Source organism: Phycomyces blakesleeanus (genome assembly GCF_001638985.1).
Source record: "Phycomyces blakesleeanus NRRL 1555(-) unplaced genomic scaffold PHYBLscaffold_10, whole genome shotgun sequence".
Classification (NCBI taxonomy): Eukaryota; Fungi; Mucoromycota; class Mucoromycetes; order Mucorales; family Phycomycetaceae; genus Phycomyces; species Phycomyces blakesleeanus.
In genome coordinates, this window is record NW_017265143.1 from 287,848 (window position 1) to 315,206 (window position 27,359).

Genomic DNA, 27,359 nt, shown 5'->3' on the forward strand with positions numbered 1-27,359 from the left:
GAGTTTCACGAGTTCCTTTTCGGTGAAGAGGACCAAAGTAAATGGAGTCTTCCATCTACTTTACGCATCTCTTGCATCCTTTCATCGCTGACGTGTGCCCCTTCAAAAAAAATTAAGGGGAAAGATGTGTGACTCTTTTCATATGCATGTGACTACTAGAGCTAAAGACGATGAAAAAAAAAGCAAAAAGTAAACAAAAAAGGACGCAAAAAACAGAAAAAGACGAGCGACAACGATGCGAAACCTTATTTACCATCAGAAACTACAATTCTGCTCATGCGAATAGCTCATTAGCTTATATATAACTCTCATCATGTCTTTGCAGAAATGAGTTTGTCAGAACATTGCGCATTAAAGATCAATTCCCTAGTTTTCTCATTCAGCCTGACGTCCAATGTTGATTTGCGCATCCTTTTAACAGCCACTCATGATAGAAAGCAAGAGTTTTTAGGGTAAAAACCAGAATGCACACGCGTTTAAAAATTGTTAAAGTCTTGAAAGTACTTGGTATATATATGTACAGTCGATATCTGATTGATTTCTTAGAAATATAAAAGAGTTTTGACTATTACAAGAATAATATCTTAATTCTTATATATGGTACTAAAAAGTGTGTATACTTTTTAATATTGAACAATACAAGATACAGAAAAACACAAGAGAAAGGTCTTTTGAAAGGTCTTTTAAAAAGGGTTGCTTTTATTTTATATGATTTAGTAAAGGCTTTTAGAAGAAAATCACGCTGTCAACATATCTATTTTACACGCTTGATAGCCATTTTCTTTCTTGAGCCTCGATCTCTCCAAGCTGTTTGAACGTCGGGGTTTATTATATTTTGCAGGAAAGCACTTTGGTTTAGGTTACCGTATGGAAATTATTCGCAGACCTTCAAAGCACAAAGATCCAAGAGAACACATATACACACTGAATGGATCTAATATTTCTGTAATAACATTCACAGATCTTCAGAATATAATTATTTAAAAGCATTTTAAAAATAAAAAGGGTTTGTGTATGCGATGGTCCGAATAAACAGGTCTATTTTTTATGAGCTTCGAGATTGTATTGTGTGTTCATTGAAGGTTATAATAGTGTTCGGATCGCTCAAAGGTTAGTTAAATTGGTTTATATGATATAAATGCACATTGAATATTATTGAATTTACCGGTGAAATGAAAAGTGTAATAAAAAAAAGGGCATTTTGATCAAAATGGCAAATCAAATCTTGAAATTCAGCTATAACTCTATATCGGTTAAGTCAAGCTACTTTTTATATATAAGCAACCTGGTGGAGTACATTATGATCCATCATTCAGATGTTGTTTGACATTGATTGCATAAATACCAGACAAAATATCTCATTTTTTCACTCTAAAAAAAACAATTTACTAATAAGATTTTGAATATTTACACCATATAAGCATATTTGATCCAAACGTTCTCTCAGGGTATTCACCTAAAAAAATCGGATATTTTTGTTTTTTTTTGCTACCAAGTAAAATTGTTGAGCAAATTGATCCATGATCTCTAGTGTTTATTTGACTAGCAACAGACCAATATTCGTGGAGATATCAAGAAATGTAAAAATGGCAATTTCGATATTTACACCATGAGACGATGTTTATTAAATCCTCGATAGTAAAGGTAGCTCACAAATCCTGAAAGTAATTTTGTTGAACAAAATTGCCCCATTAATTTGGCAGAACAAATGGACATTTAAGTATAGGGAATTACGTCAAGAGGTCCAAACGAATATAAAATTATTCCTTTAATTCTTTTGATTCAATTTTACTTTAGAAATAGAAACTAAATGTCTTCCACCTAAAGTGTTTTCCCAAAAAACCAATAAGTTGTTGGCCGTTATTGAGTGGCCTTATATGACTTTATACAAATAAAATAAATAAATAAGCCAGCACAGTGCACGAGACTATTAAAAAAGAAGGAAACATATATATCATATTGATTCAATTAATTATGTACAAGAACATAAAACCAAGGGCTTGAGTATGGCTTGGTCTCTTGTGGTTTCTGTTCTTTTTCTCTAAAAAAAAAGGTATAATTTTATTCAATTTTACAAGCAAAGGATGATCTTTTGATTGATAGAGAAAGAGACTGCTAATGAAGAGAGTGTCTACAAGCTTCTTATAAATTCGTATTATATATATATTCAAATCATACTCTCGTGTTATCTTTACAGAATTAATACCAAAACCAAGGAGTCAAAGGAGAGGGGGTTAAATGGACATACACATACATTTCATATTGTAAAAAATAAGGGTAATTTATATAAAGTAGCTTTGGATTTGTAAAGCTTACATAAATTCAATGCTCAGCTATACAGACTGATGCAAACAATTGAGAACAATAGACATGTTTTAAGAGGTATTCAATAAGATAAATGTATTTATTGGTAGTTGAAACAAAAAGAACCACTGCAAAAGTGTTTGTGGCTCTTTTTTTTATTGTATTTTATTTTAAGAGTTTTTCTCTAGAGAGCTTTATATGTTGCGATAGTCTTTTTTTATAAGGATGTATGTACAAGGAAAATGGAATGCTTTTGTTTGATGAACTTGACTATTATACAATTTTTTGTGTTTTACAGGGTGTATATACAGGGTGTTGAAATCAAGATCGATTTAAGATGAGCGATAGGCAGCTGGACTAATGCGGACTGTGACTGAAGGATGATCAAAGATAAGTGAATCCAGGGCCATAGATTTTTCAGATACTGGGCAAGATTTTGAAAAGTGCTCGTCATCAGAAAGGTCAGAAAGATAGGAGTCATTAGAGATCGTCGATGAAGATGAGATCAAAGAAGGTGCGGCTGTAGTTTGGACTTTTTTGCAGCTAAAAGCTTTCTTGACTGAAGCGAGCCCTTTGATACATTGTCCCATTGATGATGTAAATGTGGAGACACGGCTAGCTGTGTTGGTAGTTGAGGATTGGCGGCGCTGGCACTTTGAGATGATACGCTTTTGGATAGAGAGGATCTGCATTGTAGAGTGTGGGTTATGAGGTGTAAAGGTAAAGAAAGGCTTGGTAGGTAAGATGTGGTTGAGAGAATATGTAATAAAAAGGAAAGAAGTGCAAAAATGTCAAACCTTTATATACTATTTCAAAAGGCCCGTGCTCTTTGGGTATCAGTGGAGATTTACATGCTTCTTCTTCACTTTATTGCCATTTTTAGGACAAAGACAAGGGGCCATCGTATCTGATGTTTGGCATCTATCGGAAAATACAGCCAAAAATCCTGATCCACAAAACCACAGCCAAAAATAATAATCAATGATCCATGATCTGTAATCCATAATTTCCCCCTATCGAGAATCGAAAATCAAAGACACACTTGTCTCCTGTATTAATTGATTCACGTCACCTTAATTATTCTCTATGAAGATCTTGATTTATAGGTTCCGAGTCTTTGGTATCTGCCAAGCTTACTACTTTATATGTAAATTAAATATTAATATAAAAATATCTATTACCAGGCCGGCATGCACAATACAACCGTTTTTCTCTCTCTAACTTTGAGTTGTCGTATCAAAGCTGTTACAATTACATAAAAAGAGTTCTTTATTTAATTTGAAGCTTTTTTTCTGTCTATTTGGACATATTCAATAGCGCACATTATATAAAAGAAGCAAAGTAAAATAGAGTCGTTCTTGTAGGGCATGTAATTAAGAACTAGAGCATAAACAGAATAATATAAATATAAATATAAATATTTTCAATCGAGACTGTATACCAATACCACTTGTACTGCAAATGCTTTAGACTATCATCTGATAAGAATTAATATTCCTAAACTCTCTCAAAGAATATTACTAATGATACAGTAATATATCATTCGGTCTTCCATATATCATTAGTAGTCTGCTTTCTATTCACAAGCCTTACAATTATATATTTTCACTCGGTAGCCAAATATTACCCAGGAATAAGAGCTTCTAGAAACAAACAAACCAAAACAAAATACGGTAATTTCCATTTATTCATTTATATTATATTGTCTCGATTTTATGAAATCATTGTTATACTCCATTATAACAAATATTAACTTTAGGTTGCAAGCATAGGCATATATTGTCATAAGTCAAAAGTAGTCTCTTTTTTTCTTTTTATAAGGAATAAGAGACGATGTTTCCCTCTCACTGTCACTCTTTGAGAGCCAGCTATTTAACAAATAATTGTTGAACACTTTGTGTGTGTCTAATTCACTGATTTATTGCCCTTGTATAAGTATCACACAGACCAGCTTGGAATAAAAGTACATAATTGCTATCGGGTTTTTTGACAATTTTTTTTTTTTGAAAGAACGTCAATCGTCACTTGAACTACTTTAACGGAGTTGAGTTTCACGAGTTTCTTTTCGGTGAAGAGGACCAAAGTAAATGGAGTCTTCCATCTACTTTACGCATCTCTTGCATCCTTTCATCGCTGACGTGTGCCCCTTCAAAAAAAATTAAGGGGAAAGAGGTGTGACTCTTTTCATATGCATGTGACTACTAGAGCTAAAGACGATGAAAAAAAAAGCAAAAAGTAAACAAAAAAGGACGCAAAAAACAGAAAAAGACGAGCGACAACGATGCGAAACCTTATTTACCATCAGAAACTACAATTCTGCTCATGCGAATAGCTCATTAGCTTATATATAACTCTCATCATGTCTTTGCAGAAATGAGTTTGTCAGAACATTGCGCATTAAAGATCAATTCCCTAGTTTTCTCATTCAGCCTGACGTCCAATGTTGATTTGCGCATCCTTTTAACAGCCACTCATGATAGAAAGCAAGAGTTTTTAGGGTAAAAACCAGAATGCACACGCGTTTAAAAATTGTTAAAGTCTTGAAAGTACTTGGTATATATATGTACAGTCGATATCTGATTGATTTCTTAGAAATATAAAAGAGTTTTGACTATTACAAGAATAATATCTTAATTCTTATATATGGTACTAAAAAGTGTGTATACTTTTTAATATTGAACAATACAAGATACAGAAAAACACAAGAGAAAGGTCTTTTGAAAGGTCTTTTAAAAAGGGTTGCTTTTATTTTATATGATTTAGTAAAGGCTTTTAGAAGAAAATCACGCTGTCAACATATCTATTTTACACGCTTGATAGCCATTTTCTTTCTTGAGCCTCGATCTCTCCAAGCTGTTTGAACGTCGGGGTTTATTATATTTTGCAGGAAAGCACTTTGGTTTAGATTAAAGTATATAAATCGTCCTGTCGAAACAAGTTTCTCGGGACAATTAAGTGAGTCAATCGGGTCCGAACAGGAACAGAGAAGTCACCCTCCCTTCCTTACCCATTTTGACCTGCTCGCTTATGATCGAGGTACAATACTTTGAATCATTGCACTCTTTTATATTAATTTCTTGAAAAAATGTTTCAGAATTACTTTTCGCTCAATAAAATATAAGATGATTACAGCACTTCTCTGTTCCTGTTCGGTTAGTCCTCCGGACTAACATCACAATATCGATGGAGATACCGATAAATGTAAAAATGACAATATCGATATTTAAACTCTTAAATGATGTCTTTAAATGTTGGACATTACAATGTATATCCAAAAAGATTATTCACACCGTACGAACAGGCAGGTTTTGTAGCCATCTAGCCCAGAGCGTTATTAAGATAATATCAAGCTATACTTTATCTGCAATAAAAAAAAGAAGGACAAGAAAACACTTAATGTGAAAGACAATAGGAAGGTGACTGTGGGGCTTCAATTGGACTAACCATGGAACGAAAGAGAAAATGATGGTAGTCGAAAGTCAGGTATTATCCAAAATTCGGGCAAGGTTAATGGAGATTAAGAAGAGCGAGAGAAAGTAACCAGAAGAAATATAATTAATATGAATAAAAAAATTATATTGTAGTAACTAAAGATATTTCTATCTAATGCTGCCTAACGCTCAGAGTGACAAAAGCTGCAACTATATTGGTGATAAAGGATACATCATGAAATACGTGCTCGAAATGAGTTTCCCGGACGTCACTTAAGGTGCACCCTAAAACAACGTATGTGGATCCATTAGTGGTATAGACTTTGAGAGTCTGTGGAACAGAGGAGAAGAAGCTAGTAAAACTGAAGAGAATCATGGTCTTTTAAGCCCCCTTCCCCTCCCCCTTTCCTCTCCGGTTTGCGATTTGACGTGTTTGAGAGAAGTTGTTGAAGAGATTACATGTCTATCAACTTATCAATCTATATACTTTTGCTGGTTTCTTCTTCTTTCGTTCTCAAAATGTGCAAAATCCTTTTGAATCGGACGAGAAATAGCAAGACCACATTCAAATTTAGGACAAATTAATGTAGGTTCTATATAGTTGTAAGCTCAAAAGTAGAGAGAAGTCAGACCAACACGCTCCAACTCTATTAAGAATAGCCATAGTTACAAGGATTCCATAATGATAATAATGAGAAACAATAAACGGTTCCGCGCAAAGAGAAAAAATCCTTTATTCGTGAAAGGGAAAACCCCAAGTATATGAATCTCATCAAAAACAGGAATCATCATAATGCAGAGAATGTGAAATGTAGGTATATATGAAGGCACATTTATAAGGCCTTCAAACTGTAGCCAAAGTGGCTAGAAGTGTTATATAGCTCAGGTTGAATATGAGCTACGCGTCTAAAGCTGAGCAAAAAAAAGGTTGCCACATCTCTAGTGAAAAGGAGAGTGATAATGGGTGTTAATGGAACTGCATAATAAAAGCTATGGACACCAGGGGGAGCAAGATTTTATTGTACATGAGTGGATAAAAGAGATGGTGCAATTGTATGGAAATGTAACAAGAAGTTGAAGTATATATATATATTGAATGGAGATGAGGGCTAAGGATTGAACTTTGAGGTATGTTTGCAGATATTGCGCATTAAAAAGTAAAAATGACATGCTCCTCAGTATGGTACCATTCTATAAGTAATTTCAAGATTTGACATAAAAAATAAAATAAATAAAAATAATATCAAGTGGTGACAAAACAAAAAAAAATATGCTCCGTAGAGCGTTCCATCTCAGAAGTTTAGTGTCATCCTTGTGCAGGGGCCATGCTAATCTTCTCTGTATCGTTCCAATTTTAATATGTGACAGAGGTGCAAGCACTTGTCGATTAAAATAAATGTCCCAAAACCCTTGATATATGCATTTATTTCCCGCTTTATAAAAGTTGTGGGTTTTTTAATATTTTCAGAAAATTTTTGGTATTATAAACATTATATACAGAAAAGTAAATAGCTAGGGTTGGTAAAATTACTATGCTTTATATTTCTATTTTACTTTTACTGCACTCTTGTTGGTGAAAGTACTTTTAGATGTTTTTTGATTTCAAATATCAAAAGTGTACATCAGTATTATTATAATATATCTTTTTAACAAAAATAAAAACAAAACAAAGCTCACTATAAGATATGACCAAAAGAGCAGCGTGCTTTTTGGGAAAGTGGCGTTGTTTTATATTGGACTTGATTGCTCACACATAGTTAAGCCACTTTGATAATAAGTATATGAGCAGAATATATATAATATTATATAAAGGAATTGAATTAAAGAAAAGAATCAAATGAGTGCAACCCAAGAATAAGAAGAAAAATACAAATAATAATAAGATTAATAATAAGAGGTCATTTCTTTCTTTCTTAATCTATCCATCTATCTCTGTATATACGTGTGTGAAGGGGAAGTAAAGGTTATAATGTGTATAGGCTTTTGTAGGTGGTTGTTTGTCAGCAATAACGGATGGGTGGCACCATTATTTATCTCTATCGCTCCCCTTTTCTTTTGGTTTTGGTTTTCTTTAAAGGCAGGAAGGGGAGATATAAGCTGTTCATTATATATATATATATATTAATAGCTTAATAGCCTGTCTTTTTTCTTTCTAATTCCCCCAAGTATTGTTTTGCCATGCTACACTTGTTCTTCTTGCATTAGAGCTGTTGCTGTGTTTCATCATTGGCATCTGCATGGGATTTCCCATCATCACAGGCATCATCATATTAGGAGAATACATTTGAGATTGGTGAAGAGGTGGCATCATCGAATAAGAATTGAGCATCGGTGTAGACATGCTGGCCACAGGCATTGGTGCATTCTGCAACATTTGAGATCGTCTACGAGCATCAGTACTACGAGAGTCAGTTGGGTCATAACCTGTAGAACGCTGAGGGGCAGCAAGTGTACGACTCTTGCGAGCATCACCACTAGAGCCAAGAATACGACTGGATCGACTGTTGCTGACAACAGGTTCTGGTTTTCTCGAGCGTCTAGCACTACTGCTAATACCAGCAGCCGCATCATGCTGTTCTTGCAAGAGATTATTGCTTGACACACTGCGACGATTTGTGGGTCGACCGAAAGAAGATTGTTGAAGAAGGTCTTGAGTAGATAACCGTCTCGATTGTTGGAAATTAGGATATATTGGTGGTGGTAGTTGCTGTAATTGTAATTGTTGTTGTTGTTGCTGTTGCTGGTATGATTGATATTGTTGGTATTGTTGAATCTGAGCCATTTGATTCAATTTGATCTGTTGCTGCTGTTGCTGTTGATAATAGATGGCATCGGCTGTCTGTGCTGTCATGCGATGAGCCGATTTTGCATATTGATGTATGGGTGAACCTCTAGGCTCTTCGTCTCCATCATGGCCACCAGATCCTTGGCTGCTACTATGAGCAGGTGAGGCTGATCGATCAACCGAGGGAACGCTGCTAATGTCATCTGCTTCTGCAAGAGTCTTTTGCCAATAATCAGATGAAGTAGGCTTGTCAAAGTAGGAGGACGAATGACTGGTTGTTGTACTCCTTGCATCTGTGGGGTGAGATTGTAATTGGATGATCGGAAGCTGGGGTGTGTTTGTCCGGCTAGAAGGGCGCACGTTGTCTATAGTAACATAAGAACGTGTCAGATATAATATTTATATGTGCCTAAAACATCGACCCATCCAATCCAGCCAACCGGTGTTTTGCCACTTTTATCAAGCACGTGTTGTACTTACCATGTTCATCATCATCTGTTTCTTCCTTTTCTTCTTCTTCGTCTTCTTCTTCGTCGTCGTCACTGACTGCAGGAAGTGCATTTTTGAGTCTAGATTTTGAGTGAATCTGTGACTGGATTGGTTTCTTGACAACCTTGTTGGATTTCTTGTTGCTATCTTCATCTTCATCATCTTCACTTTCTTCTACACTTTCATCGTCATCCTCTTCATCATCGCTGGGTACATAGGAACGACCTTTTCCTTGATCAATTTAATTAATTTAATAAAATTAAAAGCTTATCTTTTAATAATAATACGCATACCTAAACACACACAAACATGTGTATATATTTACCTGTGATTGTGGGAAGTGGTCGTCGGCTGTTGTCGTGAGGCATGGCGGACATGCCGCTTTGACGTGCCGATATTGGTTCCTGAGGAGGTCTTGTCACACGAGGCACTGGGCTGTTCTTGCGAGGATCATTTCGATTATTATATTGAGAGCGATATTGTTGATTTTGATTTTGTTGATATTGTTGTTGATGGTGTTGTTGTTGCTGATATTGCTGTTGATTACTTCTCGCACGATCAGGATGGGGTCTGTGTTTCTGAGGACCGCCTAGGATAGTATTTCTCATGTTTGAATCAATGTGGGATTGATGGAAAATCACACTATTGGTCCATGGTTCGCTTTCGTCTTCACCAGCGTCGGGTGTCTTGATTGCTTTAGCGAGTGCCAGTCTGGATAGACTGACGTTTATATTATCGACAGACATGAGATTATGGGGAGGTTAATAAATCAATAAAGAGAGAATAATACTAGTAATAAAAATATATATAAATGTAAGATATCGAGTGAATTAACGACTGAATGAGTGAATAAGCAAGATAAAGAGAAGGAAAGAGAAAGAGAGAAAGAGACGCTAATGAGATTTTATGGGTATTATATATATATATATATCTGTATGCACCTGCGAATCGGCCAATGAAAGCAAAAGAAGAAAAATAAATAACAGACAATTGTGTATAGATAGCTTCAATTGTTGTACAATTAAGCTCTTTCTGGATATGTTCTTTTTCTGCACTACTTTCACTTGCTTTACTATCCAAAGCTTAGGTTGTACCGATCTTAGATCCTATGTTCTTTTTATTTGTTCTTTAGATAGATACATACTTCTTGTATTCAAATGGACCTTTACATATACAGTTTAGTTTTGTCTCAAGAGACTATCATACATCATTTCAATGGACTATAATGAAATAGCTTCTTTTCTCTTCGCTGTTTTTTTTTTAAAAATAATAATAATTAAATGAGTGATTGATTTCTAGTGTCTTTTGTCTTTTCTTTTTGTCAATCAACCAATCAACCAATCAGCCAATCAATTGATCAAACCAAGTCAATGTGTGAGAATATTATGGTGGCTGCTCCATTGATATCAATCGGGATTGACATATTATTCTCTCTGTTTTATTGCATTGCATTGCATTGTATTGTATATTATTATGATTATTTTGCCATCCACCCATGGTTGTATGGCATGTTATATTTTCTAACAATATATCAATGTCAACGAGTTTACTATCCACACCTCCGCTTTCATCTCAACTCTGAACAGGTCCAGATGTCAATACATAGCTATCTGAGGTTTTTCTTTCTTGAATGTAATAATTATAATAGTATATTCTGGTTTAGTCTTTGTAAATCATAAAGAATTGACTTTTCTGGGTACGTTGCTTAGAGATAGTTTTATATATATATTTTATTTCAATTAAAACTTATTTATATTATATATTCAGTAGTTTAACAAGTGTACAAGATATAAAAAATAAAAAAAATAGCAAGACACGGATAAGCTTCGGCCCAAGCAAAAAATACATAGAGAATAAATGGACCGGATTATCCATGTTTGTTAGGCGGACCGACCGTAAGCTAAAATAAAATAAAAAAAACAATTTTTAAAAAAAAGAGAGATAGAGAGAAAGAGATAAATTGGTGGCTTGATATACACTGAGTACCAAGCAAATATGTCCTGATAATTTGATAATAATAACTAGCAGTAGCAGTGGCAGTAACAGTAATAACAATGGTAATTGTAATTTTAATGGTAGTGGTGATGATAACGATACCGATAATAATATGATTTTATCCTATATTATATACATATACATACATTTGCTTTATGGCCAATGTGTATTATGTACGTCATTATTCCCACTCTGTAGATTCTAAGCATCAATCGTTTGAGACGTTTAGACATTTTGTGTGTGAGCAAATGACAGAAATATGGTAGAATGCTTTATTTAGCTAGCTGGCAAGCTACTTGTATGTAGCACAAGATTCTCAACGGACACAAATTGAAATTGAAACAATCGTTGGACTTGAACTTTACTTTCTATTTTATTTTATTTTATTATATCTGTGTGCGCGAAGAGACATGGTGAATTCAAAAGACATAAAGAGAGGAATAAAAAAAAGAAAAGACTTATAGAAATTGACCTATGGTTTAACCTTTAATTTGATAGCAGAATATGCTATTGATAGACCTTTTCCTTTTTCTTTCTAAATAAGTACATAGGACTTAATGCTACATACATAATTTTTCTTTTGCCATGGGAACAGGACATGTATTTGTTCGCGTGGCAAGAAGGGGAGGATACTGACTTTTATTTTAAAAGAAAGATATTAAAAAGAGATTAGGGTCCACCTTAGTTCCCAAGAATATATTTACACAACATGGTAGGGACATAATTTAGCTATGTGCCTGTATATCTTGTATATTGTGTTTGTAATGTAAGAAGAATAAGAAATAATTCTTGCCTTAATGCAATAGCGATATCTATATTGCACTTTATACCCTTCTTCTTTTATTAGATATATTGACATATGAATACCGGAACATGTACTTTAACCGAACAATAAGAATAATGTATATATGCCAAGAAATAGACCTGGTTGTACACCTGTATTGTGGGATAAGGGAGTTACTTATCCGGTCTAGATCACGTGGCACAGACCAATTATATAAGTAATATATTATAATAATCATTGTACCACACTATATAACTACAAACACTATACACACAAAATATTAAATACATAACTAAAGGATCTTCTTTTCAATAAACCTCTTTTTTTTTAAGCTGAACAATACCTGCATACAAACGCACACACGCACACACATATATATATAAACTCTTTACAGTTGTTAATTTCTTTATTGACTGAAATCAGAGCAAAAAATAACAAAGCATAATTCTTATTTAGCAAAATACATATATAAGAAGCTTAAATACATAAAATCAACATTAATATAAAACCAAAAGAAAACCAAAAAAAAGAAAGAAAGAAAGAAAGAGTATTTGTATTTATATTTATATTAATTATGCTATTTTTTAGACTTGGCCTTGAGTTTACTGGCCTTGATAAACTTATCCTTTTTTACAGACACCTCAGGTTCCTCTTCTTCAGAAACATCGTCACCAAAAGTGAGTACTTCACCTTCATCTTCTTCCTCTCCAAACAATGTCTCTGACTGTTCACCAATCTCTTCTTGTTTGTACACCTTTTTGATAGGTGCACCAGTAGCCTGGAAAAGAATTGGATGAGATGTAGAATTGTAGCTATAATTTTTGTGTTTATATAAAGAAAGAAAGAAAGAAAGAAAGAAAAAAAAACATTAGATATTAGCCAAATTACCATTACCATTATCATTATCATTATCATTATCATTATCATAATCATAATCAGGCTTATTTTGATATATAGTTAACAAACTTACTATTTGTTGAAATTTGTTTTAATCTTTGGTGTGATTGTTGCAAAAGGCTTCTTTTTACTCAGTGACAATTCGTTCAACATGTCAAGGCATTCACGATCCAAATGATATTTATCCATCAAATCTGAAGCTTTTTCAAAATCCTCCTAAAGAAACCCATAATAAACAATAATAATATGAAAAAATAAATCATAAAAATTCCAACAAAACAAAAACAAAAATACTTACGTCTTTCAGAGCAGTAAAAATACGGTCTGTAAGTATAGGAATATAATTCTCCCGTATTTCTCCTCTGTCAGCCAAGCCAGTTGAATTAATACGCATCTGAAGCTCCTTTAGATTTCTGTAACTCTTTAAAGCCTTGGAGTTTTGTCCCAACCATCTAGTAAAAATCGATATATATATATGGTCAATATTATTATTATTTTTTAAAAATAATAATTTGATGTTCTTACTTTGGAAATTCCAATCGACCTCCCATCAAAGATCCTCTCATAAAAGAAGCAGGTCGTACACAGGAAGCAATTGAATGGATTGGCATAAGAGAATAATTCTGAGTAGATCTATTGTACACAAGAACATCAATATTTGTACGCATGTGTATAGGAATCAGTGCACATAAAGCACATCAAATTTTACTTACCCATGAATTACTGCATCAACCACATCACCTTCTGACATGGCCTCAGAAGCCTTTGCAAGTAGTCCTAGCAGTAGCTTCTGCTCTTCTTCGGATCCAGGGTTATTTAAAGCCATTACCTTTTCGGGTTTGGCTTTAAGATAGTTTTCCTTTATAGTTTTTTTTTAGAGAAAAAAAAGATAAATAAATAAATGAATGAATGAATTATATTATATTATATTACATGTATCAAATTTAAACTTACAAAAATCATGAGATGGGCAAGGTTGTAATCATGAAAGTACACATTCGACTTTTCTTGTAGGGAAGTACTTCTCCAATTAGAGGCTGACAAGAGAGCAGGAGGGATATCAAACAATCCCATCTGAGAATATTTTTCGTTGCTTTTTCCACTACAAATATAAGTAAGTATCAAAGTTTCTCCTTTTGCTTTTCTTTTTAAAAAATAATAAATCAAACTTACACTGCTTTAGCTTGATCATAATCCATATCTTGTTTTCCTAGGCGATATGTGGACAGGATATTGATGATTTGTCGAATATCATTCCGAGTAGATGCTACAAGAGCATCAATTGCATTTGGAGAGATATTTAATCCCTCTCTAATAATATTTTTCAGAAAAAAGAAGCGTACCGTTAGTATTATATATATATATATAAAGGGAAAAAAGTTTGAAACATTTTGAAACATATTGGTTAACTGTGTAAAATTATGGTGTATACTTTACTTTGTTGCAATCTCTGTAATTCTGTTTCTTATGCTTGTAGCAGGTGTACTATAGTTTTTGTATGCGTGAGATTCTTGTTATTTTTTTTTCTTTTTTAGTCTAATGATTATATTATTATTATCATCAGCAGTTTACCGTCTAAACTTGGCATCACAGCAGACACGCAGCAAAGGTTGTACTTTGGCTGATCTGTCATCATTACAAATGCAAATAATAGGAACCTAGAAAATAAGAGTTTTAATGGTTTGCATATATATATTAGTTAACCTTGTTATTTTTACCTTTGTCTTTTTGATAAGAGATGCCAGTTCGACTGCTCCACCACGATCACCAGCAGACATACCATCAACTTCGTCCATAATAATGGCAATTTTTTTACCAGATCCTGGTAATGTTTTTGGTGCTGCTTTTGTCTATAGTAATATCAATCAATAATTATTATTTTATAAATAAAGGTGCTTGTTTTTCTTTCTTGATTTACCTTTGCGTTATTAGAATGGTAATACTCTGTTACAGAGTGGTTCTTTACTGTTTCTGTAATTTGGTCCTATAAAAATAAGCAAACAAATGAGAAAATAATAATACTAATAATAATGCTTAATAATACTAATACTTACTTCCAACATCTTCTTACTTCTGGCATCACTGGCATTAAACTCGAGTGGATGGTAGCCACATTCTTCTGCAATCACATGCGCAGCCGTAGTCTTTCCGATACCAGGTGGTCCACTGATAAGAATGGCTCGATAACCTGACCAGCCAGAATCCTTGATAGGAAAGCCTTTTGATTTATTTTCTTGCCTAAACAATGAAACACACATTCGATAGCCGTGATAATAGTTAATCAACTCTTCTTGAAAGCTAAATCTTTCTTTGGCCTTTCATCTATTTTTTTAAAGATATATGAAAACACTTTACCATTCCTTGAGCCACTTGGTAATGTTTAGAATCTGTGTCTTGTTACCCAATATATCCTTTATAGCTCTTGGGCGATATTTAACAGTCCAGAGATCATTAGTTTCATTGGAAGGAATAGGTTCCCTAAAGATGATTGCACCCATACATACACATTAATAAAATGATAAATTATTATTATCACTATTTGATTTACTTACATTCTAGAGCTTGATGATGTGGCTTTGTCCTTTCCTTTTGACTGAGATGCTGTGGGCTGTGGATTGGGTCCATTACCATAATTTCCCTTTGCGCCTTCTGTTTTGAGAAGATTGTAAAAGGCATCTTCATCAAGAATAGTGACCCCGAGACTCTTGGCCTTTTCAGCCTTCGAAGGTCCAAAATCGCGTCCCATAACCAGGAAAGTTGTTCTTCCACTGACACTACCAGTAACTCGACTGATATAATACAAAGTAATTATTATTATTATCATTATTGTTAAGTAAAGAAAATAAAAACACATGCATATATTTACTAAACTTACCCTCCATATCGCTTGATAATATCTCCAGTATCATTACGAGTCAAGGACTCTAGTTCTCCAGTCAGTACAAATGTGTAGCCTTCAAAACAATTGGGCCGAGCTTCTGGTACTTCCCGAGTACCCAATGCCTTTGGTTGCTCTCGTCGCATCATATTAAAAAAACTATATATATATTGTAAATATCACATAAATAAAAAAAGGAAAAGGAAAAGTATTGATATTTATATGTACTTATTAGATTAGATTGGATTTCTTTTATTTTTAAATAAAATCTAGTTTTTTTTTTCTTACTTACCCAGACTTCTTTGCAGGAGGCTCTGTTTCCTCTTTAACTTTTGCGGGTGTTTTCTTAGCCTTTTTCTGCTTAGGAGCAGCAGTATCATCATCACCATCATCCAAGAAATCGTCATCATCATCGTCTTCCTTTTCATTTCTCTTTCGGCTAGCCTTTGGTGTTGTCTTTTGTTTTGGGGCTGCAGTAACCTTTTCCTGTTCTTTTTTAATGCTTGGGAATTTAACTGAATTTCTTGTCTTCTTCTTGGGTACAACAATTTCTTCCTCTTTATATTCATCCTCATATTCATCCTCATCTTCATCCTCATCTTTGTGATTTTCGTTATCTTCAAAATCATCATCATCGTCATCCTCAATAATCTGTTTTCGCTTTCTGGTGGCCTTTTGTTTTTTGACTGGTTGTTGTTCTTCATCTTCATCTTCTTGTACTATGTCCATAGCCTCCGGCTCAGGAACTTCTGATGCTGGTTGGCGGGTAGGTAAAGTAGATGTTTTTTCTTTTTTAATGTCCTGGGCAGGCGCAGGTGTAGGAGCAGGTGTAGGTACGGGTTTAGGATCATTATTTTTCTTTCCAAAATGATCAAACAGGGTACGTTGTTTCGGCGCAGCATTTTTTCTAAGCAGTTGTTGTTGTTGTGGTTTTCATGGTTTTTGTACGTATGAATATAAAGAGCACCATTGACAGAGGAGAGTTATAGATGTTACTCATATGTTTTTTTTTACTAATATTTTATCCCAATAAGAAGAAGGGAAAAAAAAGGTTGCTTACGGCTCACTTGAGACTTCTTTAGTAGTTGCTACTTTACGGGATTTTCGTAAACCAGCTGCAGGACCTAACTCTGTAGATAGACCACCGGTGCTTTACGAAAGAAAAATGAAACCAAACCAAATCAAATCAAATCAACAAAGATAGATAAATAAACTGTCAAAAATAAATAAATCAAGAATTTTTTTTATACAGTGATAAAGTAACATTGATAATGATAATAATGATATACTCACGCGTCACTTTTTGTTTTGCTCACTATAGCAAGCATAAGGAGTAGTATAAGAAGTAGAAATAATACAAAAATACATGCTGTGCTTAATGTTGTGCTTTTCTTTATACATGTATTTTGTGCATGTGGATGTGTGTGATACTTTAATGAGGATCATGTATTGAAATTACCTTTTCCTAAAGTGTTTTTGGGTTTTCTGGTAGACATTGCTTTAGTTGACTAGGTAAAGCATTCATTAAGAGATTGTAATTTGGATTAGAATTCTTCTTTAGTTTGTGCTTACATTTGCACTGTCTTATATAAATATATAGATTTCAGCCAAAAAGAAAAGAGAATAAAATAAGAGTTATATAAATAAAAATAATAATAATAATTTTATTTATTTATTTATTTATTTAGTGGTAAAGAGTATGTGCTTGTTATAAAGTTTGAAAGGAAGAAAGAAAATTTTAGTGAAATGGCCAAGGTAAAATGACAGCTTGAATTGATAGCTTATAAAGTTTTACTTTCTATTATTTTTCTTATCTTTAAAGAAAATACAGGCACACACACACACACACACACACACACATATATATATATATATAATTATTCTTTTGCTCTCTGTCTTTAATTCATTCGCATTTTCTTCTGTCAATTGAGTTGAGTTGAGCTGAGTTAATTTTATCACAAGAAAGTCTCAATTGCTCTTGTAAATTGTAAATTGTCAATTGAATCCAATCACTGTCACAAAGGTCAAGCATCAATCAAACAAACAAACAAATAGCACGCTCTTTTTCTTGTCTTCTTGTCTTCTTGATTTTTACATATAAAGCTTTGGATCAATTTGAAAGCCTTGGTTGTCATAATGCATGGTAAATTACATCCTTAGTCTGATGATATGGTATGCTATAATAATTTCTAAAAAAAAACATGTATGTAAATGGTGAGAATGGTACATTGATATACATATAGTACTTGCATAGAACATAAAAATAAAGAACTGTTAACAGTCCATAAGATTTAGAAAACGTTATTGTACAGACAGACTTTTGGAAGAGACTCTAATAATTCAGAACATCTTCTTTTTGGTTGGGCTTGGTACAACAACAATAATGGTTTCCTATTTAAAGAACTCTGTTTAAGTTTTATATTGCATGAATAAAAACCGCACATGTATTGCACAGATATGAACCCTTTGGCCTTACTCTTTTTATTCCAGAATATTCACTGACTTGCTACAACTGACCAACTTAAGTATATATACATATATACTTTAAAAAAAAAGAACAAATCACATTTGTGCATTTTTAAGATTAGTCTGAGCCCGTTACCATTGCTTTCTCGGATATAGATATATTAATTTATACTTTAATGTACATGCACACACACACATACAAAAGAGGCTAGGGTCTGGTAAGACAATAGAGAGAATGGAGGGCGAAACCTGGATCTTAAATGCTTGTGTGTAGCCATGGTGTACACATCTTGTACTCTTCTTCCTTTTTCTTTGTACAAGATAAAATCAAGTAACAAAAAATAAAAGCGCTATTATTATTTTCTGTAACAATAAGATTATTTATTTTATTTTTTCCTATAATTCAATAATCGACTATTCGGCTATATATTCAGCGTATCCTGCGCAAGTTACTTAATATATACATATATAACTCACATACTTACAAGCATACAAGCATATATATATGTATATATTACTTGCCAAGCTCTGTACTCTTTGTATTAATTAAAACAAGTCCAAAACAAAAAGAAAGTCGGTATACAAAGTTAAAATGGATATTTGGCGTCAATGTGCTATATTTTTAAGGCGAATCTTGTTCTTGCCCAAGTGATACCTGAGATTTAAAGTCGATAGGAAACGTAAACCAGTTAGTACATCTTGTACCTTCATTGTAAAGTCAGTAAATAGATTTGTGTGTGTGTGTCTGTGAATGTCTGTGGGCTGTAAGTTTTTATGCATATATATGTACAAAGTTTTTCTCTTCTTCTTCTTCCTATTTTGGTTGTAGGCTTTCAAAGAAAGTATAAAATAAACAAGATCGTGAGCATTTTCCTTTTTTTTATTCTTTAACTTGTTCTTGACTTAAGTTTCTTGTAACTTCAAATAACATGCCTGATTTTTCACTATCATCTTTGCGCAACGAGAACATCAATTTGGCGGTTGTCGCAGCCGCTGCCACAGCTGCTGTTGCTGCCACATTGACTGCAACTGCCTTTTATTCATTCTCTGAAACAAAGGATCCCAACCTAAAGAACTTGAAAGAAATACCAGAGCCAAAGGAAAAATACCCTTTTATTGGTGAGTCTACAAAGTCACAATTGGATAACTCCAAAAAAAGCTTTTAACTAAAAAAAAACCATAATTATAGGCCATTTGATATCATTGGGAAATCGGCCAGGAAAACAAGTTACTAAATGGCACAACGAGCTTGGTAAGTATATTGAATAACTCATTTTTCAGTACACTAATATATATATATATAAAAATAACAAAAATAACAATCTACCAATAGGTCCTATATTTAAGCTTAGAATGGGTGCACAAACATGGATTATGGTCAGTGATCCTTATCTTGCTCACGAGCTATTTTTTACTCGCGGAAGTCTCGCGTCCTCACGTCCTGCACATGGATACCTCAGAGACATATACTCTGCTGGAGGATGGTATTTAAAACTCTAATTTTATATATGTCATTAATGCTACTGTGAACATACTCTAATAAACAATCATTATTTTTTCTGAAAATAATCATAAAGCGGCCTTACCTTTACAGTAACCTCAAAGAAGTGGCATAGATCTAGATCAGCAGGTAAATAAAGTAGTAGTAATAGTAGTAGCATTAGCTCCCACTGTGCTCATAATTTATATCTAGCCATGGCTCTGTTGGCCCCAAAGTCTGTGGATCCTCTTGGTCAAGATATGATCGAAGAGGCTGACAAGTTGACAAAGTCGCTCCTGGAAGACACTGCAAAGCATGGATCCGTGTCTCCGTCAGATGGGCTTTATTTGGTTTCCTACAATGTTATCATGACTGTCTGCTTTGGATTGCGGACTGAGTCATCCGATGATCCAGATTTCAGATCCATGGTTCACTACATTCACCAGCACGAAATATACGGCGGTGTCTCTGGAGATGTAGGGTCTTTCTTGCCCATCTTGTCACTGGCGGCTTATATCTCTGGAACCAAAAAGAAACAAATCGATTTTGTAAAAAAAAACAGAGACGAAGTGTTTTCAAAACTGATGGAAAAAGGAATCAATGGTGACAAGGATTGCTTTGTGAAGTCACTTCACGAAGATAAGGCCAAGTATGGATTAGAACATCAAGATATCCTGGTACTCTTGAGTAAGTTTCTTTTTTCTTCTTCTTTTTATTAGATAGATATCTTTATTAATATTATTGGTTTTGTGTTTAGGTGATATTATTGTTGCAGGTACAGATACAACGGCTCTGACAACAACATGGCTATTGGCAATTATAGCCAACCGCCCAGACATTCAAAGAAAAATTCAGGCAGAGATTGATGACTTTGTTGCAAAGAATGGACGGCTGCCAATGTACTCTGATCGAGAAAGCTTCCCATACCTTGCCGCAACTCAAAAGGAAGGCTTGAGACTCCGCCCGATCACTGAATTCGGTGTTCCACATGAAGCCAGTGAAGATAGTAAGGCAGTAAAGACTGCAAACAAAGATCAAAAGAATACTTATTATCTATAACATGCAATTCTATCAAGTTGACTTGCGCGGATACCATGTTCCCAAAAATTCCATACTTATCGGAAGCATGGACGCAATGCACACAAACCCATTACGGTATGCCCGACCTGAAGAGTTTATTCCTGAACGCTTCTTGAGCTATCCTGAGAGTATGGCAACTTTGGCAAGTGGATCTATTAAGAAACGCGACCAGTACAACTTTGGCTGGGGGAGGTAAAATCGAACTTTTAGTTAAGAAATTAATAAAATTTAGATTAAATAGAAATTAAAGTGGGGGAAAGTTGTCTGGATAATTTGGACCCTTTTTTTTTGTTCTAACATGTCTTGTTCTCTCATGATGATTCCTTTAGACGGTTGTGTCCTGGAATTTACATGGCAAGTTCTTATGTAGTATATTCTTCTATATAATAAATCGACTCTTTAAATAACCACCCTGTATAAATATGTTTACTTTACTTTTTACATAATAGGCCGAGACAGAGATGTTTTATAATATGACAAGAATATTTCACAGATGCAACATGGAGCCTCCTCTTGATGTAGATGGAAAACCAATTATAGTGGACATTGATGCATTTATTGACCACGGTATTACTTCCTCACCAGTACCATACAAGATGCGTTTTGTTCCTCGAAGTGAAGCCTTATTCTAATAGCATTCGGCACAGATATATTGAATTAATAATGCCCTCAAGGTTGTAGGATATACTTTTATATCATTATACCTATATACATATCCATATATATAAATAAATACATGCATACATATATACATACATACTAAACAAGGTTAACAAATTAATGTCTCCTATCATTTCATATGGACTACTAAAGAATACCTGAGAGACGGCTTATACTTTGCTTGCATAAATTAATTACTACCATTAAACACTATAAAAAAAATACAAGATAGGACAATATAATTACTTTTATATATATATATATATCAAAATACATTGTTAAGAAATAGAATATCCATATAAAAGTCTAGTTATTGTATAGTAATATGCCGACATTTGTTTTTGGGATGACATTGATACACAGGCATGTGAAAAAGAACTATTGCATCAAATGAAGAAAGGTAGATATTTCAAATCTAATTATTTTACTATTTCGAAAACCTCTTGTGATATTACTTCTTCGTTATCCTCCTCCTCCCTTTCCTACCTTTGTTTTTAGTTTATTTTTCACTTCTGTACAACCTCGTGCCTGGGGTAAACTGCACAAATAATATTATATTTTATGGTATTTCTCTTTGTAAAATATGACATTCGTTAAAATAATCGCTTTACTTATCTATAGGTAATATCACCAGCCCAATCTTAACTCTATATCCAAATGAAGCCTAAGACCATTGTTGCTGTAGAACCAAAAACATCTTTGACAATTACTCAAACTTATTTATAACCGAGACAACATTGGTATTGAGTAAGCTGAATGTATAGTTAGACTATTTTATGGGAGATTTAAATTATACTACATAGCCTGGAACAGCTGGTTTGTCAGTGGCATTTACACCTATAAAAAGTATAAAATTCGATTTCTTTAGTAGTATTTATTTGCTAATTGCTTTCACTTTTTTATTAATATACATCTATTGTTAGTATCTAGATTTCTTACAAAGAAAAAGTCGAGAATATGTGTCATGCTTCACACCATAATCACCAAATATATAATAACCATAACTTACATTCCCTTGGGAAATCATCTTAATTTTAAACTATTGGTATAACTTCATTTCAATAAAGCTCATCCTGAAATTCAAAATCCCGCCACATGCTGTGATGAGATCCAGGCAATATGCACGTATACTTTCTGCTTTACATTCTGCTCTTCTTTTACTTATTGCTTAATATTGGCGCAAAACGTATGGACTTATATCCTAGTAGCCGACGGGCCTTTTTTTCGGTATACTTGTGCAAGCAAAATAAAATATAATTCTTTTTTCTACCTTTGAACAAAAAGCGCACAGACCAGCTTAGAGTAACCTACAAATCGCCGTTATTGAAACTTGTACTCAACCTTTAGAGTTATTACTACACCGATCAAGATCAAACACTTTATTACTTCGTTGCTTCTTTGCTTTATTTTGCAAAACCGCTTTCATAAGTACTTTGAGTAAATATTATTAGCTGCTCCTTCTGTCGTAGAACAGTTACACAAACTTAGTAAAAAAAGAAACATACAGCTATATCACGTTTGCTCTGACGTGGACATCTAGGACTGACAAAAAGCGCAGTCCTAATCTTAAATCGCAGATGAAAACTTTTTTGTTACATATAGAACCCCTCCAACGCGTGTCGTTTGTTTTCTCCTTGAGCAACAACAGTCCCGGTTTCATAGTGAGGCGTCTCTTGCGGCCGTTGCAGGGAGATTCTTCCATGCTACAAGCATCGGAAAGTGAAAGTTGTTACTCGCCAGCTCAGTTAATTCTGAGAAGTCGTGGGGCATGGTCTCTTTTCTTTTGGAAAGACTACTGTGTACATCGCATCGCCAATGTGGAATCATGATGCTGGGGGGAGGGAGGTCTAACCTGTGGTGAGATGTGCTGGCTCTTCACTGCAAACCTGACTGAACTCTTTAACGGCTGACGGTGAAGCTACTGGTAGTCGAATGAGCTGGACCTTATCACCTAGTGGTAAGTTCTCTGGCGAGTTCGCACCCACATTACTCGGTGACGAGATGTGGGGCTGGATGAACGGGTGCTTTCCGTTGGTTTGCCACCATTCCAGCACCTCCTTCGCTACCAAGTCAGGTTTACGTCCTGAAGGAGATTGAGCCGCGTAATGCGGGGACAAAGAACTTGGTGTCATGCTTTTTATTCTTTTACTCTTGTAAAGGAACATTAAGTGAAATTCAATCAAATCAAATAGTTTCTTTATATATAGCTTTAAACAAATAAATAAAGTCATTTTTAACTAGTATCGTCTCCAATAAAAAAAACACGCTTTTAAACTTTTTTTTTGCTTGCTTGAAGAGCTCAATGTTGTAATTAGGAAAGCTCATTTATAAGAGAAATTTAATCCAACTGAATAAATCTAAAAAGAAATAAAATAATATTTGTATATTATAACGTGGTACTTTTAACCGTGTTTAACTTTAGATGCTGTTTTTGTCTATAAAGTATATAAATTGTAGAATAATGTTTGATGATGCTGTTTCCGTGAATTGTATAGTATTGAATTTGGCTAATCCGATGGAGATTTTAAAGAGGATGCATTGGAATGAGAGAAAGAAAAAGAGAGAAAGAGAGAAAAAACAAAAAAAAAAAACGAAGAGAAATGAGAGATGAGAAGACATATAGGCATGCGTGTTTAGAAGAGAAATAGAAAAGTCATCTAGATTAAATACTCAAGTAAGGTCCTCATTGTGTTTACACAGACTGTGCACAGATAAGTCAATTTGAATGTATTTATGGAACAAGAATCATTATCTACGAGCCTTTTTGTACGTTGAATATCAGTGACTACTTGGTACTTTCCGTTCGCTATTGAATATACATACATACATACAAGCACAATCATATTCACGGTGCAAAAGATCATTTGAAATCAAATAAGTGTAAATAAGTATTGACAGTTGCAAAATACATCTTTCAATATCCTGTATCAGAATAGCTCGCCAAATATGCACAGGTCGTTTTTATATTACAGTTCTTAAATACAAGTTATATATGATTTTAGAGTATTGTTCTACTTTTATTCTTAGGTCGCATTAAAAGTGTATCCATAGTTACATATTTTGATAAAATGCCAGAACTTGTTTTAGAGCATTTATATAATTGCCACCGCATCAACTCTGTTCATAAACAATAATAAACTATCGGTATTTACCAAGAACAAATTATTTTTTGTTTAATTATAATGTAATTGGCTTTATAGATGTCATTTCTAAACAAAAATGTTCAACCAATTTAAATGTTATTATTATAATATTTTGATACCTCTTTAGACACACGTTTGAGCAAAAACTTATATACTCTTAGCCTAGCTATAAAGATTTTGAGAGAACAAATGTCTACCAAGAAAAGACAAACAGTTATTCTAGATTGATATAGAAAAGTCTTGTACATCTTGTACATCTTGTACGTCTTGTCATGTTTGAATTATTTACTAAAAAGATATCTCTGAAAGTGTTTCAACCTGTTTAAAAATCATTTGCTCTAAACTGGTAAATAGACACACATAAATAAACGTATGAGAGAAATAAAACCAAGGAAAAAAAATAATGAAATAAAAAACAAGCTGAATCTTCCATTTTTTTTGTTAAAAAAATATCATCCTTGTTTGTGTATGTATAATAATATAAAGAGAGAGAGAGAACGATGCAAATGATAATGTTGGAAAAGAAAAAAGATATATAAAGAGTTAAAAGAGAAATATGAACCAAAGAAGTATAGAAGCAAAGAAGCTTATTATTATCCTTTTCTTTATATCTCTTTTCTTGTTTGCTTGGCTACTTTACGCTTTTGTTATTACTTGACAACCAAGAGTACAAGCCTGAAGACGATTTGCCTTTTGCATTACGTTTTGCGCCATTCTCAAGTTTTAAAAGTGCCTACAAATATTATATTAATGAAAAGAATCATTATTATTTTGGGAATTTTGAAAAAAAAGAAAAGAAAATTGAAACAGTATATTATGTTATATGTATGTATTTATGTATGTACGTATATCTTTATATTTACCTGTGTTCGTTTTTGCATGGATTCAATAATGTAAGCCTGTTGTTTCACAAGCTCATTCTTAAGTTTGTATTCCCGAGAACCCTTTGGATTCAACCAAGACAAAAGCTGCTGGATCTAGATTTAAAATCAATCACATAAAAATATGAATATGAATATTGCTATTAAAAGTATACAACAGTTTGTTTTAGCTTACTTCTTCTGGTTCAGAATAGTATTTCCACCAGCTACTTGTCAGGGTACTCGGATCGATCTCTTGGTTTTTTAAAGTCTCCATTTGTTTCTCAAGCCATTCTCTCTCTTGCTCAAATCCCTGGGCTTTCATCAGTTCAAGTATGAACCACTGACCACCACCTCTTCCCCAGGGCTGCTCAGGTAAATCTGTGCGCACGTCACGCTCCATCATTATCTGAATATCAACAAACGTTGGGCTCTGGACATAGAGGCGCCCGGATCCGTAGGTATTGCTAGTACCCACGTTGTCTAGATAAATATATTGGTTGTAGAACCTATCTCGTCCCAATGGGCGAATTCTCAGTGTCATGTATTTGCGCATGTCTTTTTCCAATTGTTCCTCCTGTATCAAAATGTGGATGTAGATATAGATGTGAATATTTTCTCTCATTATCTCTTATTTTATTTTGCTTTGCTTTTAATATATATATATATAAATTACCATACCTTTTTATGCAGCGCCTTTTCTTCTTCATCTAGCTTCCTTCTTTCTTCAGCTTTTAATCGCAACTCTTGGTTCCTTGCCTTGGTTGCTTCCCGCTGTTTTTCATATTGCTTTTTACGCAGTGCCTCCATCTCTGCCCGCTTTTTCTGCTTTTGTTTAAGCTTTTCTTGCCTTGACAAATGTCTCCTTGCGCGCTTTTTGGGACCTTGAGAAGGTCTGATGTTTTTAAAGTTATTAAATTAGACCACATACAATATATATATAATTCTAATATTCTTGCAACTTACGTGTCACTATCTGCAGATTCACCTGAACCTTCTTCATCAGAATTACTGTCAAAGTCATCTCCAGACTCGCTATTTTCAGAATTGGATTCGCCATCGTCATCATCATCGTCTGAAGATTCCTGCTCTTCTTTGTCTGCTTGGTCTCGGCGATCGAGTTCTGCACGTCGAAATGCTCTATTTTGTGTGTATGTGTATGTATGTATTGAGTAAAGAATTAAATACGTAAAATACACAACAGATAACCAACATTTTGTATACTCACAATAACTTGACTTCTTTGTTCATTTCAACCTTTTGTCTCCTGAATTCAGTCAATTGCTCTTGACATTCTTCCATATATTCTCTAATTAATATATAGAATAGATGGTTAGAGATCAGTTTTATATTCTATTCATCTATTCTTTTTCTCTTTCTTTTCTTAACGAGTTTTTTTTTAAGATAATAATAATTATAATATAAAGGCTTACTTTATCAAGGTAGACTCATTCACAACATCCACCAAGAATTTAAGGACTGTCAATTTGTGCTTGATGCTTAGGGAAGGATACTGTTTCTCACGTTCGGATGCTGTCGAATTGTTGCGGGGTACCAGGTGTCGCAGAATTTGATCAAGTTGAGGGATCATGTCTGGAGTGGCAATCTCATTGAGACAGCCAATCAGAACAGACTCCCATCCCTTGCGCTCATTGGTTTGGCGAATCTCCTTTTTATCCCATCCCTGGCCGATCTTGAGTTGCTCAGGATCCCGCCATCCACGTTCCACTTGTTGTCTTCGTAGACGTGAAAATGCAGTTGGTTTTCCAGCGTCACCCTTCCGACTGTCACCTTTTGTTGATTCACCTTTTACTTTTTTACTTTTATTACTCTTATTACCATTACTATCATCGTAGTCATCATCTTCATTTTCATCGTCTTCGTTATTATCATCGTCTTCTTCGTTGTCGTACTTGTCTCTGTCATTTCCCTTGGGTTTGGGGTTGGTTTGTTTTTGATGATCGTCTTCTTCACTTTCGTTTTCTTCGTCCTCAAGCGCCTCGAGATAATCTTCAACAGCCTCACCACTGGCAATTTCATTTGCAATATCTTCCTTTCGTTCACGAATGATTACATTGAGCAAGCATGCGTTACATTCGATCATGAC

At 34.0% G+C, this 27,359-nt stretch overlaps 6 protein-coding genes across 6 annotated transcripts; 2 read left to right on the plus strand and 4 right to left on the minus strand.

Annotated features, from left to right (window-relative positions):
• Positions 1 to 327: 327 nt before the first annotated feature.
• Positions 328 to 984, plus strand: PHYBLDRAFT_168102 (hypothetical protein; the record flags this gene model as incomplete). The annotated part of the gene is made up of 3 exons (XM_018435800.1): positions 328 to 452; positions 644 to 716; positions 775 to 984. The coding sequence occupies 3 exons, from the start codon at positions 328 to 330 to the stop codon at positions 982 to 984; spliced, it is 408 nt and encodes a 135-aa protein (XP_018291707.1).
• Positions 985 to 2,636: 1,652 nt separating this feature from the next.
• On the minus strand, positions 2,637 to 3,988 carry PHYBLDRAFT_64629 (hypothetical protein; the record flags this gene model as incomplete). Its single annotated transcript, XM_018441327.1, has 5 exons — positions 2,637 to 3,035; positions 3,156 to 3,250; positions 3,442 to 3,443; positions 3,486 to 3,546; positions 3,898 to 3,988. The coding sequence occupies 5 exons, from the start codon at positions 3,986 to 3,988 to the stop codon at positions 2,637 to 2,639; spliced, it is 648 nt and encodes a 215-aa protein (XP_018291708.1).
• Positions 3,989 to 7,446: 3,458 nt separating this feature from the next.
• On the minus strand, positions 7,447 to 9,865 carry PHYBLDRAFT_186875 (hypothetical protein). The gene is made up of 4 exons (XM_018439295.1): positions 9,335 to 9,865; positions 9,001 to 9,240; positions 8,625 to 8,885; positions 7,447 to 8,384 (listed from the first exon to the last, which is right to left on the minus strand). The coding sequence occupies exons 1-4, from the start codon at positions 9,753 to 9,755 to the stop codon at positions 7,888 to 7,890; spliced, it is 1,419 nt and encodes a 472-aa protein (XP_018291709.1). The 5' UTR covers positions 9,756 to 9,865; the 3' UTR covers positions 7,447 to 7,887.
• Positions 9,866 to 12,163: 2,298 nt separating this feature from the next.
• On the minus strand, positions 12,164 to 15,709 carry PHYBLDRAFT_133474 (hypothetical protein; the record flags this gene model as incomplete). The annotated part of the gene is made up of 15 exons (XM_018429574.1): positions 12,164 to 12,600; positions 12,759 to 12,901; positions 12,972 to 13,137; positions 13,211 to 13,318; positions 13,399 to 13,544; positions 13,640 to 13,787; positions 13,859 to 13,996; positions 14,123 to 14,170; positions 14,258 to 14,343; positions 14,404 to 14,535; positions 14,604 to 14,669; positions 14,740 to 14,923; positions 15,041 to 15,163; positions 15,238 to 15,474; positions 15,561 to 15,709. 15 exons carry the CDS (start codon positions 15,707 to 15,709, stop codon positions 12,366 to 12,368), a joined length of 2,109 nt encoding a protein of 702 aa, XP_018291710.1. The 3' UTR covers positions 12,164 to 12,365.
• Positions 15,710 to 18,945: 3,236 nt separating this feature from the next.
• PHYBLDRAFT_181310 (CYP5206 protein) lies at positions 18,946 to 21,343 on the plus strand. Its single transcript, XM_018438450.1, has 9 exons — positions 18,946 to 19,148; positions 19,219 to 19,281; positions 19,363 to 19,513; positions 19,607 to 19,659; positions 19,723 to 20,196; positions 20,267 to 20,515; positions 20,586 to 20,781; positions 20,919 to 20,958; positions 21,039 to 21,343. The coding sequence occupies exons 1-9, from the start codon at positions 18,959 to 18,961 to the stop codon at positions 21,219 to 21,221; spliced, it is 1,599 nt and encodes a 532-aa protein (XP_018291711.1). The 5' UTR covers positions 18,946 to 18,958; the 3' UTR covers positions 21,222 to 21,343.
• Positions 21,344 to 22,652: 1,309 nt separating this feature from the next.
• PHYBLDRAFT_64633 (hypothetical protein) lies at positions 22,653 to 23,381 on the minus strand (the record flags this gene model as incomplete). The annotated part of the gene is made up of 2 exons (XM_018441328.1): positions 22,653 to 22,732; positions 23,102 to 23,381. 2 exons carry the CDS (start codon positions 23,379 to 23,381, stop codon positions 22,653 to 22,655), a joined length of 360 nt encoding a protein of 119 aa, XP_018291712.1.
• Between the last annotated feature and the right edge of the window lie 3,978 nt (positions 23,382 to 27,359).